This window comes from Botrytis byssoidea, assembly GCF_014898295.1.
Source record: "Botrytis byssoidea strain MUCL 94 chromosome Unknown BBYS_004, whole genome shotgun sequence".
Classification (NCBI taxonomy): domain Eukaryota; kingdom Fungi; phylum Ascomycota; class Leotiomycetes; order Helotiales; family Sclerotiniaceae; genus Botrytis; species Botrytis byssoidea.
In genome coordinates this window covers 2,121,227-2,140,871 of record NW_024065845.1, presented here as the reverse complement: position 1 = coordinate 2,140,871, position 19,645 = coordinate 2,121,227, and the positions used below count along the sequence as shown (strand labels likewise).

General features: G+C 42.6%; 7 protein-coding genes across 7 annotated transcripts; 4 read left to right on the top strand and 3 right to left on the bottom strand.

The window, feature by feature from the left end:
- Positions 1-360: 360 nt before the first annotated feature.
- On the bottom strand, positions 361-1,915 carry EAE97_002757 (uncharacterized protein; the record flags this gene model as incomplete). The annotated part of the gene is made up of 4 exons (XM_038873269.1): positions 361-383; positions 437-1,069; positions 1,120-1,535; positions 1,602-1,915. The coding sequence occupies 4 exons, from the start codon at positions 1,913-1,915 to the stop codon at positions 361-363; spliced, it is 1,386 nt and encodes a 461-aa protein (XP_038736475.1).
- Positions 1,916-2,237: 322 nt separating this feature from the next.
- EAE97_002756 (uncharacterized protein) lies at positions 2,238-4,564 on the top strand. Its single transcript, XM_038873268.1, has 2 exons — positions 2,238-3,689; positions 3,745-4,564. Exons 1-2 carry the CDS (start codon positions 3,011-3,013, stop codon positions 4,116-4,118), a joined length of 1,053 nt encoding a protein of 350 aa, XP_038736474.1. The 5' UTR covers positions 2,238-3,010; the 3' UTR covers positions 4,119-4,564.
- Positions 4,565-5,575: 1,011 nt separating this feature from the next.
- On the top strand, positions 5,576-6,794 carry EAE97_002755 (uncharacterized protein; the record flags this gene model as incomplete). Its single annotated transcript, XM_038873267.1, has 4 exons — positions 5,576-5,695; positions 5,747-5,795; positions 5,845-6,259; positions 6,323-6,794. The coding sequence occupies 4 exons, from the start codon at positions 5,576-5,578 to the stop codon at positions 6,792-6,794; spliced, it is 1,056 nt and encodes a 351-aa protein (XP_038736473.1).
- Positions 6,795-7,255: 461 nt separating this feature from the next.
- On the top strand, positions 7,256-7,678 carry EAE97_002754 (uncharacterized protein; the record flags this gene model as incomplete). The annotated part of the gene is made up of 2 exons (XM_038873266.1): positions 7,256-7,466; positions 7,509-7,678. The coding sequence occupies 2 exons, from the start codon at positions 7,256-7,258 to the stop codon at positions 7,676-7,678; spliced, it is 381 nt and encodes a 126-aa protein (XP_038736472.1).
- Positions 7,679-9,861: 2,183 nt separating this feature from the next.
- On the bottom strand, positions 9,862-10,955 carry EAE97_002753 (uncharacterized protein; the record flags this gene model as incomplete). Its single annotated transcript, XM_038873265.1, has 2 exons — positions 9,862-10,719; positions 10,815-10,955. 2 exons carry the CDS (start codon positions 10,953-10,955, stop codon positions 9,862-9,864), a joined length of 999 nt encoding a protein of 332 aa, XP_038736471.1.
- A 2,486-nt stretch (positions 10,956-13,441) lies between these two features.
- Positions 13,442-15,092, bottom strand: EAE97_002752 (uncharacterized protein). Its single transcript, XM_038873264.1, has 2 exons — positions 14,248-15,092; positions 13,442-14,179 (listed from the first exon to the last, which is right to left on the bottom strand). Exons 1-2 carry the CDS (start codon positions 14,737-14,739, stop codon positions 13,661-13,663), a joined length of 1,011 nt encoding a protein of 336 aa, XP_038736470.1. The 5' UTR covers positions 14,740-15,092; the 3' UTR covers positions 13,442-13,660.
- Positions 15,093-16,382: 1,290 nt separating this feature from the next.
- Positions 16,383-19,142, top strand: EAE97_002751 (uncharacterized protein; the record flags this gene model as incomplete). Its single annotated transcript, XM_038873263.1, has 2 exons — positions 16,383-18,141; positions 18,193-19,142. The coding sequence occupies 2 exons, from the start codon at positions 16,383-16,385 to the stop codon at positions 19,140-19,142; spliced, it is 2,709 nt and encodes a 902-aa protein (XP_038736469.1).
- Between the last annotated feature and the right edge of the window lie 503 nt (positions 19,143-19,645).

The following is a 19,645-nucleotide window of genomic DNA, read 5'->3' as shown; positions in this document are numbered from 1 at the left end:
GCAGTGTTCCGATGTGGTTTCGACCTTTCTCCCTCACACTTGTGCATATCCAGTGCCCTTTTTATAGCAAAGACCTACTTGGAATTCGCTCCAATCTAGGAAGACCTTTCTAGATGAAAGATATGTTGGAAGTTACATTTTCACATAGATCAAAGATGGGCGAGGATCATTCATTTCGTCATATGCTGGAAGATATATGGTTGACCTTCTTCATTAATATATTACCATCGGCTCTCATCAATCACGAGGCATACTCGACTTCTCCTGGAAACCCGTTTGATCATATTTAAAATGTCATGATTTGTCTATGATTACAAGTCTTGCCGTGCAAGCTATGCCAAACGCCGCCAAAGGGTCACACTATGCGTAGAAATTGACAGTGTCTGTAATGAGTCAGTATTGTAGGGAAAATGGAATAAAGTCATTTGAAACATACCCTTCTTCTTAGCTTGGACCTCTGCAATGGCATCGACATAATGCTCGTGGCTGATCTTGTTCTTTCCCATTCTAAGTGCAATCATACCAGCTTCCACACATACCGCCTTTAACTGAGCTCCACCAAACTCGTCTGTACTTCGTGCCAATTCGGGCCAGTTGACAGCATCATCAACAGTCATCTTACGGCTGTGAATCTTCAAAATTTGGGCACGAGCTTCTTCGTTTGGTAGAGGGAACTCAATCTTTCTATCGAGACGACCAGAACGGAGTAAAGCAGGATCAAGAACATCAACTCTGTTTGTTGCTGCCAATACCTTAATGCGATCATCCGAGGCGAATCCATCAAGTTGATTCAGTAGCTCCAACATAGTTCTTTGCACTTCACGATCTCCGCTCTTCTCACTATCGAAACGTTTTGTACCAACAGCATCCAGTTCGTCGATGAAAATGATTGCTGGTGCCTTCTCCTTAGCTAATGCAAAACAATCTCGTACTAGCTTTGCACCATCACCAATGAACATTTGTACGAGTTGAGGACCGGCGAGTTTGAGGAAGGTTGCATCTGTTTGCGCGGCGCAAGCTCTTGCGAGGAGTGTTTTTCCAGTACCAGGAGGACCATACATAAGAGCACCTGAAAACGTCAGCATATCTGATTTTACACAGACAAAATATGGAACAAACCTTTAGGCGCCTTGATACCAATCTTCTTGAAACGATCAGCCTCCTTCATTGGCCATACAATTGCTTCGACCAACTCCTCAATCTGTTTGTCCAACCCTCCTACATCTGTGTATTTTTCCGTAGGTTTCTCGTCGACTTCCATTGCCTTGACTCTGCTATCATATTCCGCAGGTAATGTATCCAGTACGAGATATGAATCCTTATTGACACCAATCAAATCACCTGGCTTCAACTCATCTGGGTCCACCAGGCCAATTAATGGAAGGAATATGGTTTGTCGAGTAGAGGTTTTGATAACTGCAGACTTTCCGACTCTGGTAGCATCGAGATCGATATTTGCGCCTTCTTCAGCAGATTCAGCTGTTGGGTCGAGATCGAGTAACTCAACAACGTTTCCAACAAGGTATGGTAGTTGTCTGCATAATGTCAGTGGACTGGCTAAACTGTGATAACAGTCTGCCGATTATCATAGCTGTACCTACCTGTTATTTTCAATCTTTTCAAGATTGTCCTTGATCTTCTCGCCCATTGCAGCCTTCTCATGTGATAAACGTTGAAACTCGCTCTTCATGATTCGAGAATCATTCTCTAAAAGACGTTTCCTTGTGAGAATATCTTGTGTGCCTAAGCTATAGATCTCCTCATCTATAGGGTCTTCTTCCTTTTCAGGTTCAGCATCCTTCATTTCAGCATCGGCATCATTAGTTTGGGTTGGCTTCTTGTCCTTGTCGCCATCGTCCTTCTTCTCTTCCTTTTGCTCTCTCTCGAGATCTTCGAGATCTTCTAATGTAGACATTTTGTAGTTGAAGTTGTGTTTGAAAGATTCGAAAAGGGTGTATGAAGTTGGGTTTCAAAGTAACTGCGATGGGATGGAATGATGGTAAATGTATTGACTTTCAAATGTTGTTTTAATATCTAAGAGCTTCCAAACTGACCTGGAGCTTCGGCGCGACGTATTAGCGAGCACTTAAAACAGTGCTGTAAGGCAACCAAAAGAAGGCGCGGCTCAAGGCTGAGACCAAAAAAGAGTGAGTTGTTTTCACGTGATTGGATTACAAATTTCTAGTTCGAATGCGGCTGGCATTCCTCGTCTTTGTACGAAATCTTCTCTACTTCATCCTCACCGACAACCTTCCCGACAATCACCACCGCTAGCTCGCTCGCACATCAACAGAAGACAGTGACATTATCGTTCTTGAACAATCACAAAGTTGCCGGTCATCTTTACGACGATAATTTTGACAACTTTCCAACAACGATTTTGATACATCATTCACGGACGCCTTTATTGGTCATTTGTTCTGCGAAAATCTTCAAATCCGTCGACGAAAGCAGCAAGCGCACTCTCCCACCCTACATTCTTCTATCTTACGACACTTAATTTATTCGACTCGAAGCTCAAGTCGACGACGGTCGCATATTTAGATAGTCGAACTCTTCACAAAGTCTTTCTTGACCTTGTAAAACGAATTACATCTCAGTCGTTTCTTTTTTACAACCCAATCTTTCAACTACAGCCACACTCACATTCATCAAATCACATCCTATCTATTCTACGAATCGATCGTCAATATAACACATACTCACTCGTTCTCGAATCTTCATCGACCGTAGAACTGAGTCTGAATCATAGATCAAGGGACTAATTTCTCCGTTGTCGTACTCATCCTGATTTATTAACTCAACCTAATTTCCCCACAATACCGCCAAACTGCATTCTCCGCTTTTTATCAAGCTTTCGACTACAATCCTTTGCGATAAACCTACTGGAGATATCAGAACCCGTCTAGCTGTTACAAAGAAAAGAACACAAGTTCGTCGCAAGCCAAAGAGACGTCCAGTCTTTGACAAGCTTGATAACATTTATCGACCAAAACCTTACAAACCAAAGATGATGGCTCAACCGCCATTGGACAAGAATTTAGAATGGAGTCAGAACTTGAATGTCACAGTTATGTGCAAGGACTGCAAGGAGATTCCACCTAATCTCGTTGAAGAATTTTCCTCTGGAGATTTGGTCTGCGATACATGTGGTGTAGTTATTGGTGATCGTATTGTCGATACCCGCTCTGAATGGCGTACATTCTCCAATGATGACCAGGGAAATGACGATCCTTCCCGTGTTGGTGACGCTGCTAATCCTCTATTGAACGGTTCTCAACTTTCCACCACAATCGCTTTTGGCGACAGCAGCGTACGCAGTCGTGAGCTCTACCGCGCTCAAGGTAAACAAGGTACAGACAAATCAACAAAAGCTTTACTCGCAGCCTATAAGGAAATCGGCGCTCACTGTGATGCTGTCAACATCCCAAAGAACGTTTCGGATACCGCGAAGCACCTTTTCAAACTTGTCGATGACGCCAAAGCCTTCAAAGGTAAATCCCAAGAAGCCATCATTGCTGGCTGTATCTTCATCGCTTGCCGTCAGTGCGGTGTTCCCAGAACCTTCCGTGAAATCTACGCTCTGACGAAGGTTTCGAAGAAGGATATTGGTAGAACTTTCAAAGCACTTGAGAAATTCTTTGCTTCAGACAGCTCAGCCAAGAAGGCGACTGCTGATGCTACTGGTGGTAAGTTGTATAAGCTGAAGATCTTATACTGGTATATATTAACATTGCCTTCAAGCTCTTGCGGCCCCAGATGGTTATCAGACAACCACGTCAACCAATGCCAAAGATCTCTGTACTCGTTACTGCAGTCAACTTGGTCTTAAGAGCCAACAGTTCGTCAAGATATCCCAAGGCCTCGCTGAAAAGGTTTCTACCGTCGGTGATCTCGCTGGTAGATCGCCTTTGTCAGTTGCAGCCGCTTGCATCTACATGGCATCAGCTCTCCTCGGAAAGCCAAAATCTGCAAAGGATATATCCCAAGTAGCTGGCGTTAGTGATGGAACTATCCGTACAGCATACAAATACTTGTATGCGGATCGAGAGAAGCTCATTGAACCTGAGTGGATTGCTGATGGCAAGGGCAAAATGGAGCTCCTACCGGTTAGTTAAGTGGGTGATACCACAAAACCTAATGGGACCCTTTTGCTTTGAGATTGAGATTGGGCGAAATAAGGCGTAACTAATGATTCTTTTGCTTTTTTTATTGCGGGAATGATCGATGCTTCGGCGTAATTGCCTTGTATTCGAATTTTGAGTTACATTTACAGGGTGAGAGTGGACCGAAAATGTCCTGGTTTCTAGAATTTGTGGTTTTGCTTACTGGCGCACATAAGACAGGCTTGAGAGGTCTGAAGCTCATGCTAAGAGAACAGTTCTTACGTCGACGACGATATTAACAAAAAAATGGTTGGTTTTATCTTAATATGGTCTAGATAGAATAATTCTATCACATAAACCTGAGTTGATCTTGACATTCTATCATGTGCCAAAGTCGTTCACAGTGATCATTTCACACATCAGAGAAATCCACCGCAAAATTACTTCGATTTTTAATAAGTAGAAAATCACTCTTAACTGATCCTCCATAGATCATTTGTCTAATGATTGATTATGCTTCGATGTTCAAGAATTCCTCCGATGGTGTATCGTACTTTATTTTGTTTATCGACCTTACCTACGCGCCTAGTGCCATGTTTTCCTTTCCCTTCAACGCGCTTCGAGCTCTATTCTAAATTTGTGCGTCAGGATGGAGAGGTTATAAATAAATTGAATCCTAAAGACTATATATATATATTTAAACAAAGAGAAAAAGCCAAGGAAGATAAAAAGCAAACAAAGAAACGCGGTTGCTACAGGGTAGAGGCGGGTAGCCGTGGGGTCACACTGTCGCGACGACAACATCAACAACAAACACCCACAACAAACGCTGTCGCGTCAATACAGGGGGAGAGGGGGGCCTACACCACCAAGCAGGGTGAAAGTAGACCACACATTACTAACTCGTAGAATGGAAACGAAGCACTCAATAACATCGTCTTCGAAAGTACAGGTATCACGGGCTATAAGTGTTGGACAGGACGGGTACATAGCATAGGCGACTCGGTGGGACACCGGGGGGGGGGGTAGGTTTTTATATCTTTTTCCTATCTACTTCATTCAATTAGACACAGACACAGGCGCATCGCATGGTCTTATTAGCATAGCTATATAGACCGAATCGATTATGAATTTACTACTACTACTATATATTTATTTACCTACCAGTAGGTAGTCTAATAATAGTTGAATCGAGATTGTTGCTCACAATTTCTCCGAAGATACCTCGGCATGTGAGAATGGCCGAAATGTGGGGATCATGAATGGAATTCCGGGGTAGCTCAAAGCTCTTGGTCAATGGTGATCCTCTCTTTCTTTCTTATCACATCACATCACATCTCTTTCAATTCAATTCAATTCAATTCAATTCAATTCAATTCAATTCAATTCAATTCAATTCATTCCTCTGTTTTCGGGAATTGCTTCAAAATTGAAAAACAACGGTAAAATCATACAATATAATCATCAAAATGTCTGGTCCAGGAGCTGGTTTCGAATATCCTGCAGAGGAGGTTTCTTGGTTGAAGAGAGATGTTTTGCTCTTTGCTAACAGCATTGGGTGTACGAATGATGAGCTACACTTCTTATACGTATGTATTTGATAATCAATTGGAATTGGCACATTTTAATCAAAGGCACAGGAATTACATCCCAACTTCGCCGTCTTTCCAACATATCCAGTCCTTCTTCGTAAGCCTCCTCCCCCTTTCGCTTTGTAAATCTGCTAATATAGCTCAAGCATTCAAACGCACAACTCAAGAAGTAATTGACTTCTATGCCGCCTCCGCCGCGACCCCAATTCCCGGTGTGCCAAAATTTGACTACAGACGCGTGCTTGATGGTGGACGTTCAATGACTTTCCTCAAACCACTCCCACCTACCTCCGCTGGCAAAACCTTCGAGTTACGCTCTAAAGTTATCGGCGTATATGATAAAGGAAAATCTGGAACTGTTGTTGAAACACAACAGGAGATTGTAGACAAGAACAGTGGAGAAGTGTACACAAGGGCTGTTGGGAGTGCGTTCTTTGTTGGTCAGGGTAATTGGAATGGACCTAAGGGTCCGGCTACTCAGAACTTTCCTCCACCTGAAGGAAAGAAACCTGATGCTGTCATGGAACATCAGACTACAAAGGAGAGTGCATTATTGTACAGGTATGATTCTATCTTGCAAGGAATGTCGTTCGGAGTCCCCGGCTAATGAATGTCAATTGACAGATTGAATGGTGACTACAATCCTTTACACGCAACACCTGAGCCAGGGCAAAAGATGGGGTTTGGAGGGCCTATCATGCATGGACTTTCATCATGGAACTTCACCGCTCATGCGCTCCTAAAAGCCATTGGTGGTAGTGACCCTAAAAACATCAAAGAATTTTCATGTCGATTCGCATCGCCGGTCAAACCAGGCGATAAATTGATCATCGAGATCTGGAAAACTGGAGAAGTTAAAGAGGGATGGGAAGAAATTCGATTCGTCACCAAAGTAGAAGGTGGAAAGGTTTGCTTGAGCAACGGAAGAGCTCTAATGAAGACTGTAAGTGGCAGCTCAAGTGGTGGAGATGGAAAAATGCTAGATCAGGGCATGGCTAGTATCAAGGCAAATTCCGGTTCAAAGACTGGTGGCGCTGCGAACTCTCCTGGATCTTCAGCCAGGGAGGAGAGCAAGGCTCAAAAGAGCAAGTTGTAGTTTATGTTTCGGCGTTTATGTGGGGATAGGAGCATAGATGAAGGACCATAAATTGGTTGGTATTGGACACCCATATGACAAGTACTACAGACAGAATGGAATATAAGATATTGGAAATTAGAATTGGACCACTGAAGATTATTTGCTTCCAAAAGTTGTAACAACAAAGCTGCATAGCTTAGTATCTGTATAGTGTTCGGATAACATTTGAACAATCTCGAAGTCGAGGGTTATTTTGCGGCACAAAGAACCTCGAAATGAAGTTCTGGGTGGAACAGCACCAGAACAATGCATCCGGCAAATCTATAATTCAGATGCGATTATCGATGAGATAGAAAGTTTTATTTTTCAGCACCAACTTCGTATTACAACTATCCAGATCACAACATTACAAACAATCATCTACACAACATTTTCAAGCAATCTATCTAAAGACCAACAAGTTATCAACCATCACGAAAATGGCACCATTTTACAATGAGAGCGAACTCGCTAAATTCACCCAAGTAGTACGCGAACATTCCCTTCAATACAAGTTTTCCAAATGGGTATACATTGCGGTAGCCATGACAATCGAACAAGCCAGACACCTGAAAGGGGGCGACCTCTTTGCATCCGATCCTTGGCCTGTTCGCACATATACCGTCAAAGCTTGTACAAACAAATGGTATTGTATGTAGAAAAAGAAAGAGATTGAGCCGACTCATGCTCCAGCGGCTGATGAGCTTGCAATTCCTGATCTGATGCATAACTACTGGGTCAAGGAAAAGGAAGAAGAGATGCTCTCTATCTTCTATGGTACTGACTTTCCTGAAATCCTAGATGATGTGTTCAGGGAGATTGAAGCGGAGTTGGAACGCAAGAAGGCAATACAAGCTCAGTGAGCTCGTTGTCTTCATCCTACCATCTCTCTCTTCTAGTCTTCGGGACTCAACCAGTAAGCAATTCCTGAGAAGCTAAATCTTTGAGCTTGGCTCTCAAGTCGCCCGTCGGCAGATTTTCCTTTGTTCTGATTAACGCAATTGTACTCTTTCCTCGACAGGATTTCATTTGTTCTTTGGTTTGCTTAGATCATTTTTTTTCCTAAATTAAAAAATTTAAACCCAAAAATTCTTTTTCCGTGATTTTTCTTTGTTGTAACTCTTTGTGATGTCTTTTGCTACTTCTGCCTCTGATCTTGATGAACAAAGCTTTGTGTGAACAGAGAACCTTCTGTTGTTGACTTGCTCCTAGGAATATGGGAACATCCTGAAGGCTTTTTATCTTGATCGCTATTCGAGAAGGTTTTTCCATATCATTCACCAACAATCTCTCCCCCATAATCTGTATTCTTTTTTCCTCTACTTCCCCCATTCCTCATCTACCGACATCATTACCTTCCAGTCTCGTACCGTGCGAGTTGGCTTCTCGATGGTGCTCCGGAAGATGGCCCATTTTTGTCAAGGCATTGCGTTCCAAGATGGAGTTGAGGTTCCTTAAGCTCATGCCAGCTACCAATCAACTTGGATGATTTCTCTTTGTTAACACAATCATAATGGCCAATGTACTCTTGGAGGTTACCGCTCGACGCCGTGAACAATATTCCAGTTCTATCTAAACTAAGAATCAAAATACCTTCACTAGCATTAGAGAAATTTCATAGTCAAGCTTTACAGTAATAGACTTGTACAAATAGATGTCCCACAAGATGGTTAAAACCAAAAGGCAAATCGGGAATCGGGTAGCGTGTCCGAAATATCGACGCAAACGACTTAAGATAACAGAGAACATAGCAATCCAGTTCTCAATGGTTCAATCAGTGGACGTGTCTCAAAGCCGATGAGATCAAGATCAAAATGTTCTGAAGTGCATTTCGTAAGATTGAATAGGGATTGTAGAGATTACATGATTCGATAAAACCTAAGAAATCATTTTAGTAGAAAATCAGAGATATGAGTAACTTGTGTGTGGGAGCCTGGAGCGAAACGGTATGGTACTGGCTAGCTATATGTACGGTGCCCAGGAGGTAGTAAACACACATCGAGAGCAGTAAGCTGATGCCTGTGATGAATCATTCTGAGAGGAAAAGGACGATAATGAGCTCGAGAGATATAGCAGTTTGAAATTAATACTCGGCAGAACTCATAAATGCATACCTAGTAGATAAATGTCAGCATGAAAGTAAGATATTTCAATCCAAGCTCAAGGGATTGATACACCAACATCCATATGTGTAAAAAGCATTCTAGGAATCTGTTAAATTAAAACCATCCCATGAACATAAGATGATAATGCTCAAACTCCTCATTCAAAATAGATCTTGATAGACGTTGAACTCAATGGGCGTTGAATGAGTACCGCTTCATTGAGTGTCTTCACATGCTCCTATCGATGTCAATTTTGGCGGCCAATTTTATCTCATCGATATTTCTCATCCGACAATCAATATCACTCTCTTAAATCATGAGACGAAAGCGTATGAAGTAGAGAAGAAAGTAAAGAACTATTACGGCCGCTACTCTCACTCTTAGTATAATACCTTGTGCTTATCGGACGAGAAGATCATGATATGCAACGACTACATGAATATGCAGTACTATCATCTGTAAACACGAGATGAGGTTTCGAATCTTTGACCTTGGTATGAACGATCATTGTTGTCATCTTGATTAATGCGATTATGAGATTCGGACTCTCGGGTTCCTCTTAAACATTCACAATATATAACATCTCAATGAGAATCTACAGTAATTCAATCTTCTGTATTTGATATAATCTTCTAGTCCTCTTTTTAAAAACCCTGTCCGACTAATAGTGCTTAACCCAGACAGTCTGATACCTACCTCGACAATCGCAATATCAACAATAGTCCCTTTGTGTATCTGTCTCAGTATCTAGCAGCCCAAAAATATTACCAATCCATTCCAGATAATCCAGACCATAACAAAACCCTGAATCTTTCATATACACAGACATTATCCTTATCCCTATTCCAATGCCAATCCCAACCCTAATCCCAGTGCCTAATAGAACCACAAACCAGCCTAAACCCACCCAAGCATAATGAGACGAGATAAGAGCTCCCTTTTCAAACAACATACCCCCTCATCTTCTCCTCTACCAACCCCTTAGCAATTTCCCAAAGTCTCTCCCCACTCCTCGGACTCCAAACCTTTTCAACGCTCTCCCTACCCTGGAAGATCCTCCAAAGCACCAGTATCATCCTCGCTTCTCCCATCCTGCCCTGCTCAAACTTCTTCAACTTTTCCACACCCTCAGCTTGTCTCTCTTTCCACCATTCGTTCAACCTGAACGTTCCTGCAAGTCCTATTCTTCTGCACTTCGTATCTGCAGAAATCTGCAACCAAGCTACTATCGGTCCATATCTTATGAGATTATGCTGAAAAACAATGACCGCTCTCTTCGTATCAAAACTCTCATCTTTCAATTTTTCAAGAAGGTTGAATCCCAATATAGGGATGAAGATACAAAGCACTGCTAAGTCCGACGTACTGAGACGGGAGAGATAATCGATTTGACGACGTCGAGCATGCCAGTCATTTTTGATACCTTGGGTTCTATCGAAAAGCTCGTATAATAATTTGAGCGCTTCTTCTTTGAATTTCTGTCTTCGGATTTCGAGCTCGGGTAGAGGAATAGCAAGGGTAGGCGGATCGAAACCCACGCCGCCGGCCCAGTAGATAGTGGGGTGGTGGCATTGGGAAAAGGAATCGTGAGTAATTTCGTGCGTAATTCGTGCGCGAGTTTGGGTTTCTAGGAGATGTCCGAAGGTGTGGTTAATGTATAGGTTGGGGGTAAAGTCCTTAGATGCTGGTTGGTTGCGGACGATGAAGTGAATATTTTGGTTTACTTGGGCGTTGGAGTAGAGATTGATGGCGGTTTTGGTCAGGCCTCGTTCGTAAGTTTTGATGAGCTTCTTGAAGGACTGTAGAAGGTTAGTCGAATTATCTTAAGTATGGTAATGAGTAGGCTCTTGTCGGGTTGCTCAAACAGGAGACGAAGAGAGGGGATACAACTGACACGTGAAAGCTTGATTAAGATGACGACGTTCTTAGGCGCGTCGTGAATTATTAGCTCTATAATTCGCAGGCATACATCTGCCGGTAACTCTGCCCCCTTATTGGAGGCTAATAGATTGGTAGCCATGAGATTACTGGACATGAGAAGTAAGGACTGAAGTAAGGTTGAGAGTTCGAAAGCTGGAGAAATAAATCCGTGGCAGGAACGCGCAATGGAAGACTTGGTAGTTGTCGCCTCTGTATAAACGACGGAGACTCGGGAAATTTATGGCACGAATCCGGGAAAGACGGGATTGTCTGTTGTATAGGAGAACAAAGCACCAAGCCTCTTGTAATAAGAGTCGAAAAGAAAGTGTTTACGAGTATCTGCGTATTGTTAGGTAACATATAAAGAGGTCAATAATCCATATAGAAAAGCAGGCAGGAGGGACTCAAAAACAAACCTTGTTGGTCAATATTCTGGGTGTCCAAATTGGAACAAGAAGTCAAAATTATTACCGGGATATATCCCTTAGAATTGAACCACTGTTACCAGACTTGATTTCACCAATGCTTATCCTGATTTCATGAAAACCTCCTTAGAAACGACGGTTTGTATCTTTACACACTATCACATAGTGTATATCTTCACACAAAGCTAGCAAAAGAGAGAGGTCAGTACCCATACATCAAAAGACACATACAAAAATCAAAAAATCTAATTACAATAAAGGATCAAAGACAAGGCAATAGGCATTCTTACCAATTGGATCTCTGGGCTGGGAGAATTTGAGCGTATACAGGATCCATATGTCAAATCAGAGATATCTGATATCCAGTAAAAAGGAGTATGAGTTTTGATGATACGTCGAATGAAGCCATTAAGCGAAAACCCCTCGAAGCTTTTCCACAGAGCTTTATCAATCAATGTATATAATCTTGCGAGAAAACAAGAGGCTTCGAATGTATCAAGCAATCTATTTCACTATTACTAAATGGGTGGCAGATACCCCGGGAGAAGTACTTTGAAGCCTAGGAGTTTCTACTCTTATCAAACTTTTCAGTTTTGACAATTCCACAAAGATGATGAACTTCCCATCTTCACAATAGTCTTGATCTAAACATATCCAGAACCCTCAATTGTGATCCCCAGTATAATGATCAGCATAAGTATGCTGAGTCAAGGAAGTAGTACTTGCTCTAAGCTCTGAGACATTGTTGAACAACTCTAAAATTGTTGAAAGATTAAACTTCGATATTTTCTTATACCTGGAAGACAAAGGTGCTTGCGATTGTCTTAGGTATAATGCCAGGAGTCTCCTTGGAGAATAACAAATATAATTGATAATGAGATAGCAATATATCTGGAGCGATAACGATTATTTATGGATGACTCCACCTGGATATCATGTTATGAGCACCCCCTTCTGGCGGCGAAAGATTTTGAGGAAATCTTGTCAAATGAAGAAATGAATGGATGAAGGGAACATTATTCATAATCCAAGACCATAATATTCTTGAAGATCCTTCCTTCCATGCATTGCCATGGCCATTGCCACATCCATGAGAAGACTTTTATTCCATTGCTTTTAAAGTTCTTTCTTGTCCTCAACTCATCAACACTAGAAACTTCTGTGTGAGATAAAGTTACATTCAAGGAAGATCATCTACTTCCACAAAGGTCAAATGGCAGTTTCTTCCCACACGGCCTTCCTGTTCCTATTTGACCGCAAACCTTTGATCAATTGTCTGGATGGTAAGATTAAGTAACTTTTTGCATTTTGCAAAAAGAGATCATCCACTCAATAGTAGATTGCGATCCAGACTTCTAGTAAACAGTATCCCCACAACACATTATGTCATGACATGTCTTGAATTTAACAAACCAGAATCAAAAAAGGTGTTGGATGTCCTTACTCAAGAAAGCTCGAGCCACTTCGGAATAACAATCATCCATCCCGAATCTCGTGATTCCTTCCTCTTGCAAGTCTTGCAAGTTTTTGTTGCACATCTTAATAGTTGATTTCAACTTTTATTTGTCCACCAGTGAGTGAGTGGTCTTTTGAAGGGAAAAAGCTGTTTGCTCAGGGTTTGTACACAAGGATTCCGAAAAATCAACCTTTTTCAACTTTTTAAGATTTTGGTTATTGATTCTGAAAATTTGGAGGGGGAATGATGAGGACCTGAGGATCAAGGAAAAGTTGTTAAAAAGTTGAATTTGCAAGAATTGAAGAAGGAATAGGTATTGTGAGAAGAGATGGTGGGTGTGAAGATTGAGAGAAGGGGACGGGGGCTCTTCGATCTAAAGGGATGAAAGTTAACTCTCTTCAAGGGATTTTGGTTCTGGGGGGTTGAGATTGAGTAGGTGTTGCTGCAATATCAAACAAATTCTAAAGTCTGCGCTCTATGAGGTTCTAGGAAGATTGCCAGAACTTTGGAGAGTGAGATTGAAACATTGTTTGGCTTCTTGAACCTTAAGTATAGTAGGAGATCAAAATTTCAACTTTTTTCCTGCAGTGGTAGGTGGTATCCACATATAAGGCCTTGTGATAGTAATATGTTTACTCCTTGCTCAAAGCATGTTACAATGGGGGGGAAATGATGAGTGGATGGGGTTAGGAGATTGTTGAGTTGGGAAATTTGAGGAACGACGCCTGCTTGCGCCACCAGGGCGGCACTACCTGTTTCTAAGAGAATCTTGCTTCAGATTCGATGACGAGAATTGGTATCAAAATAGATGCATATAGTACACAAAGTAGGCGTAGGAGAACCATAGACCGAGGGTGTCATAATGTAAACCAAGTGTTTTCCAACCTCCATTGCCAACAAAATTCAACAATGACCACCCTAACATCATAAAAGGAAGACCTAAACTCTCCTAGAACTTTTTCTCCTTCCATTTAATGATTTCACACTCTCCTTTCCACTAGCAATAGCCTTTCTACTTCGGCTCTTGACCTGATGTTTTTCGGCTTCATTCGCAACATCTTCCTTCAATCCGGACCCGAGACTAGTTCCGTGGATCCAATCCAATAAACCCCATGGTGCAAAATTTCCTTTTCCTCGACTTTCACTGTGTAGATCTTGACGGCGTGCAATTCCGCCGAGAATGATCCCAGGGACACTGCTATAACCGGACGATGCGAGTGTTTCTTCCATAGTGACAACAGAGAGGGCGAGAAGATATGTCAGAAGATGAACCCGGAAAATTACCGCAGGGAGATAGATGGGGATGAAGCGGAACAGTATATAGGAAACTGGGTGATCGTAGTGAGCGACAAATGCATATGGAGAGGTGACGGAGTGGTAATAACTCTTGTGGCCCCGGCTAAGGAAATTTGAAGACCGGGCGTGAAGGATGAAGCGATGGGTATAATATTGTATAAACTGATAGAAAGAAAGTACAGATTAGCTATAGCTGTACATCTTGGCAGATACTTCGGAGAATCACTAACCTCACGAACAAGAAGACATTTCAAAGCATCCTTGGCGAGAGACCATGGCATGGGTAATGTAGTAGTGACTCTTAGCGCGCTCTTATAGTGCAAGATCTCCGTAAGAACCATTTCAAATCCCGCTTGAATGCCGACTCCCATAAGGATATTGAACAAACTGATCCCCACTACCCGGTACCATTCTGGAGCCTTTGTTCTGGATACTTTCGTCCCTCCCGCCCGAGTAGGTAAAGCTTGTTTTCCTTGCCGTTTAACCCCTACCGATAAGCTTGGTATGATAGAATCAAATATGAGGAATACAAATGAAGGCACTATGAAGAACAATAGTCTTATCCCGAGAGTTCCCACCACCTCAACTCTTAAAGCTGAATGTGATAGTACGAGAGTCGACCATGTCATATAAAAGAATAAGAAGTTGAGGGATGTAGAGTATGTTGAAACGGATGGCATGAGAAACCATCCCACCACCGGGAGCGATAGAAGAGCATCCATAGTATAGTCTATCTTGCAAACGGTTCTTCAAATGATGTATGTCTCGGAATAGTGAAGATATGCACACAAGATCAGAGTGTACTGTGTCTTAGATATACTTTACAGATAGTGGGGAGAGGAAAGACGATTCACTTGGGACGGTATGCCAACGAACGGCCCGCTCCATACCTAGTTCATGTCGACAAAAGATTCGGCCCCTCGTGGTGACGATGTCATAATTCTGACGTTTCTTGATTTGTGCCCACTTTTTCCATTCATGTGGAGGATTGCTGGACTAATGCTAGCTTTTCGCTACTGCATCAGGGGTTCAAATTAGTTTACCCGCCGCTTGAATTTAATCATTTGGACGAGCAATGAAATTATCCAAGACCTTCTTCAGCTCGGGCTTTGAATATTTCTTGACATTCCTTTTGTTGATAAGCAGTATGGAAAGGAAGGAAAAAGAAACTCAGATCCACTGCTCTAATTGTAGAAATTTTAAAGAAGCGGATACTGATGAGAAAGAAAGATGCTTTTCGGGATTTATTGGGTACGAGCTACCACAATTCATATAAGGCATAATTACCCGGACCGACAGAACCATGGATGATGGATATTGATACGTAGATAGATTTTCCCCTTCGTTTTCCCTCCCTTTTCACCAGGCTCCTCACATCACGTCTCTTCCTACTGTTACCTGTATATATATATCTTCTCGAAGTGTTCTCGGTGTTCTACAAGGTTCCTTTTCCAAATTAACATCGCTTCCCTTTCCCGGCCGCCTTGTCGAGATTAATTTGGCGACCCAGAAAAAAAAAGGTACAGACCAAACGCGTCCCACGAAGCCCACCCATAATCATCACACCTTTCCACGAGTGCATTCGGGGAAAGACATCCATGTTCTGCATTGCATTTTGCAGGTAGAATTTGCAACTTCAACCTATCACTGCCAGTTGAGATTCCCATCAGGACGTTCCCCCGCGCATAGTCAACTTTTTGGAAAAAGACGATAAGCATTGAATGCCCCTGAACCTAAACTATGGGGCTTTCGACAATTCACTAATAAAATCGTTCGACTCGAGTCCTTCGTTGGAAGAAGTTTCGATTGATTGATTGCTTGATTGAAGCCGAGGGACTTTTTAATTTCTGTTGAAAGCTTTTGGAATCGGCAACGGCAACGGCAACGGCAACAGTAGCAGCAACAGCAACAAACAGCAAGTTCAAATGGATCTCGTATGTCTCATAGTATAACTTGAAAGGAGTTCGCACATTGACTGCTTTGATCCTTTTGATACATGCTTTGATGTGGTAAACCTTTGCTGAGAGATTTCTTGAGTATTAATTGACCAAAGTTTCTCAAGGTCTTCGTCCAGATAGATCAACATTCATTCTTCTACTTTCATTTACTCTACATTCTCGGACCATCTACTTAATTTTGCTAGCAATCAGCCACTGCGAACAGAGTCTCACCCAATTTTTGCACCAAACCAAATCTTCTCTCGCATTTAAACAAAATTGGGATCTTTGAAACATTCTTTCAATTGTTTGTGGTTTTGAAGGTGGTGTATGGTGTCAATGCTTGTATCAAAACCATTCTAAATCATCCTAAACCTACCGATCATCTAGAGTAGGCGCGAGTACGTCCGATCCTTACACAGAGCGCCATGGAGACTCCCCCACCAATACCATATCGTTCACGACAACATTCTCGTCGAAAATCTCTATCAGGTCCTTCGGCGCATTCCTCAAATCGCATATCAGTACAACCTGCATCGCCAGAGGTTATATCTTCCTTGATTACATCTCTCTCCATCATATCCTCTCCCGCGAACGATCTTTTCGAGAATCACTCAAACTCGGGTTCACCATCTGCGTCGACGATCTCCTTCTCCCATCCGGACTTACGACCATCATATACTAGGACAAGTTCGGGAGGAAGTTTTGGTATAGATTACGGAGCATTCAGGCAACCTTCATTGCGCAAACTTATTGAGGAAGAATCGCTTGATGAATTGGCTGCGAGCCCTCCAGTTGTTAAAACTTCGAAACCTCCATCAGGATATTCTCCGTTAACTGCACCCAAATCACCAGCGACAGATTCTAGATCCAACTCCCTTAAAAACTTTCTGCGCCGACCGGGTTCGAAAGGTTCACAAGGATCAAAAGAAAAAGATGATTCGAGCACAATCGGGAGTTTATCAATAGAGCCGGGTTACGCTCCGATACAGAAATTGGAAAGGAAAAGGTCAACGGATAGTTGGGATAAAAAGCAGGGTAGAAATAATAAAGGATTGATGTATATGAGTTCAAAGGAAAGACTCAGAGAGAACGCATCGGAAAAGACACGAAATTTCAAAGGCCTTGGGCTCGATCGTCTGGCCATGCCTAGTCTTGATCAACCAACTTTCATGGCTGAAACTCCCATTACCGAGGAACCTCCCTCATTAGGCAAACACCCCATTCTCACACTCGACACTACAAAAGCACCCCCAATTCCTCGCCGTTGGTCTCCATCGCTGGCGAATAGTCCCGGCGGAATTGGATCAGGTAGATTTATACCTGCACGAGATTCATCTCTTCGAAAACCGGCGGCTCAAACGAAGAAACGCGATTCAAAATTAGCAAGTAGACGAAGTGATATGGATCGTGAGAAGGAGAAGGATGTTATTAACGAGCATGATGAAGCTCAGAGTAGGGCAAGCTCTGAATCTGGGGAATCCACAAATATGAAGGTGCCTATTGAGGTGTTCCAACCCCCTTCAACCATATCTACAGCGCCAGGTAACAAACAACCTGAGGATTTTGCACAGAACAATGAGCATCCACTTGTTGAGGATGATCTTGATTGTGCTCCTGCGCCTGTTATTACTCAAAGAAGATCACAAACCAACCCAAGTCCCACCAAAAACAAGAGATCATCTAGTCAGAAAAGACAATCTGGTGGGATGTCACCTGAACCGCCAGAGCTAAAGGTAAAGCGAAGTAGTTCGCGACTCAAGCGACTATCCGGTCCTCTAAGTCCTGCCAATTTGGACTATGATACCTCTAAAAAGAATCCTTCTAGACCTAGCTCTAGAGTTGTTTCTCCCGAACAATCGAGGCCTGCTTCTGTTTTTAATGATCCTCGCCCTAGTAGTGCAGATTCTATTGATGATGCTGTTACAACTTATCTCGCATCTCCACGCTTATCGCAAAAGATCAGACACCCAACAAGCGGCCGAACTATTTCATTCTCAGAAGTAGGTGATCCAGAGGGCTCAGCAGTGTTCTGTTGCGTTGGGATGGGTCTGACAAGATATATCACCGCTTTTTACGATGAGCTTGCCCTAGCGCTAAAGTTACGACTGATCACACCGGATAGACCAGGAGTTGGGCAAAGTGAGCCATACACTGATGGTACAGCGACTCCGCTGAGCTGGCCTGGTAAGTTTTCTTAAGACTTTTGTCGTCTTTCTTGAAACTAACATGATATAGATGATGTATACGCAATATGTCAAGCTTTGAGGATAACAAAGTTCTCCATACTCGCACATTCAGCTGGTGCAATATACGCTCTCGCAACAGCATTGCGTATGCCACAGCATATTCGCGGTCGCATTCATCTTCTTGCCCCTTGGATTCCCCCTTCACAGTTGACAACATTTGGTACACAGACAGTATCGCCACCTGCGAACTCCATACCTACGTCTCAGCGTATACTTCGCGCTCTTCCGACCACAATTCTCAAGGTTGCAAATTCTAGTTTCATGAGTGCCACCAGTAGCTCGGTCACAAGCAGCCTTCCAAAACAAAAGAGAACTAAGCGCAAGTCAGCATCTACCACTCGAGATACACCGACGCCGAGTGGCAGAAACAACGTACTTACCCCAGGTCTAGATAAGGAGAATCAAAAGTTTGATCCATCGAGAAGACCAGAATCTACTGTACCGGGATCAATGGAGCAAGCAGCATCAGATCCGAATGATCCGAATCATGATGCCGCGATATTAGCAGTGGCTGCGAGTACATTAGCCGACAAAGAAAGACAAATGGCCTATGATACACGTCTGACGCATGCTATATGGGATCTAGCAACTGTCGGCGCAAATCCAGCTGTGGATTTACTGGTATGCCTGGAGAGAAGGCATACTATTGGATTTCGTTATGTAGATATCACACGTTCTACAGTCATTCATCATGGAAGTAAAGATACGAGAGTCCCTGTTGAAAACGTCCGATGGTTGGGCAAAACAATGAAAAGATGTGAAGTCAGAGTCTTGGAAGGAGAGGGACATGGATTAATGGCCTCGGCTACAGTGATGGGTGGTGTCCTTATGGAAATCGCACGAGAATGGGAGGATTGGATTGAGATCACGGGGTCTATGAAAGGTGATGGAGGGAAAAGAACTCTGAGAGAAAGAGCGAGTGTGGGTGCTTTTAAATGAGGGATTATTGGGTGGTATGTATGCTTCTGGAGTGGCATATTATGATTGATTAAGGGGATATACCCAGCGAGGATAAAAGTCGGATGGCGCTAGATGATTGATACACACAGGTATACTTACTTTCCTTTGTCAAAGTTATTCGTGGGACGAGGTGGTCAACGGGAGTGATTTTTCTTTTGTTACGACTTGTACGATTACCATATATACCTATCTATGTAATATGCCCTTTAAATACTTAGCTTAATCTATAATAAGAATAAAATAGATGACACACTTCAAGGATATGGATTGCAAAAAGTCCTAGAACCCAGAAATGAAATGTGCATTAATTTGACGTTGCCGATGCCTGTCAAAGAATGTATCGGATCTCAAGATGAGCTTAAGACGGGGTTCAGATCTTCTAGAAGCTTGACGGCGGTGGATCTTGGTGATCAGTGGGGTTCCCCTTCATATTTTCAAATACTTGTGAAACGAGATGATCTCAATGGTTTTGTTCTATATTT

Excerpts from the sequence above, each read along its gene's own strand:
- EAE97_002756 (XM_038873268.1), top strand. The coding sequence starts at position 3,011 with ATGATGGCTCAACCGCCATTGGACAAGAATTTAGAATGGAGTCAGAAC. Across the intron at positions 3,690-3,744 it reads GACTGCTGATGCTACTGGTG|CTCTTGCGGCCCCAGATGGT; the intron begins GTAAGTTGTATA and ends ATTGCCTTCAAG.
- EAE97_002752 (XM_038873264.1), bottom strand. The coding sequence starts at position 14,739 with ATGGATGCTCTTCTATCGCTCCCGGTGGTGGGATGGTTTCTCATGCCA. Across the intron at positions 14,180-14,247 it reads AATGTCTTCTTGTTCGTGAG|TTTATACAATATTATACCCA; the intron begins GTTAGTGATTCT and ends TCTTTCTATCAG.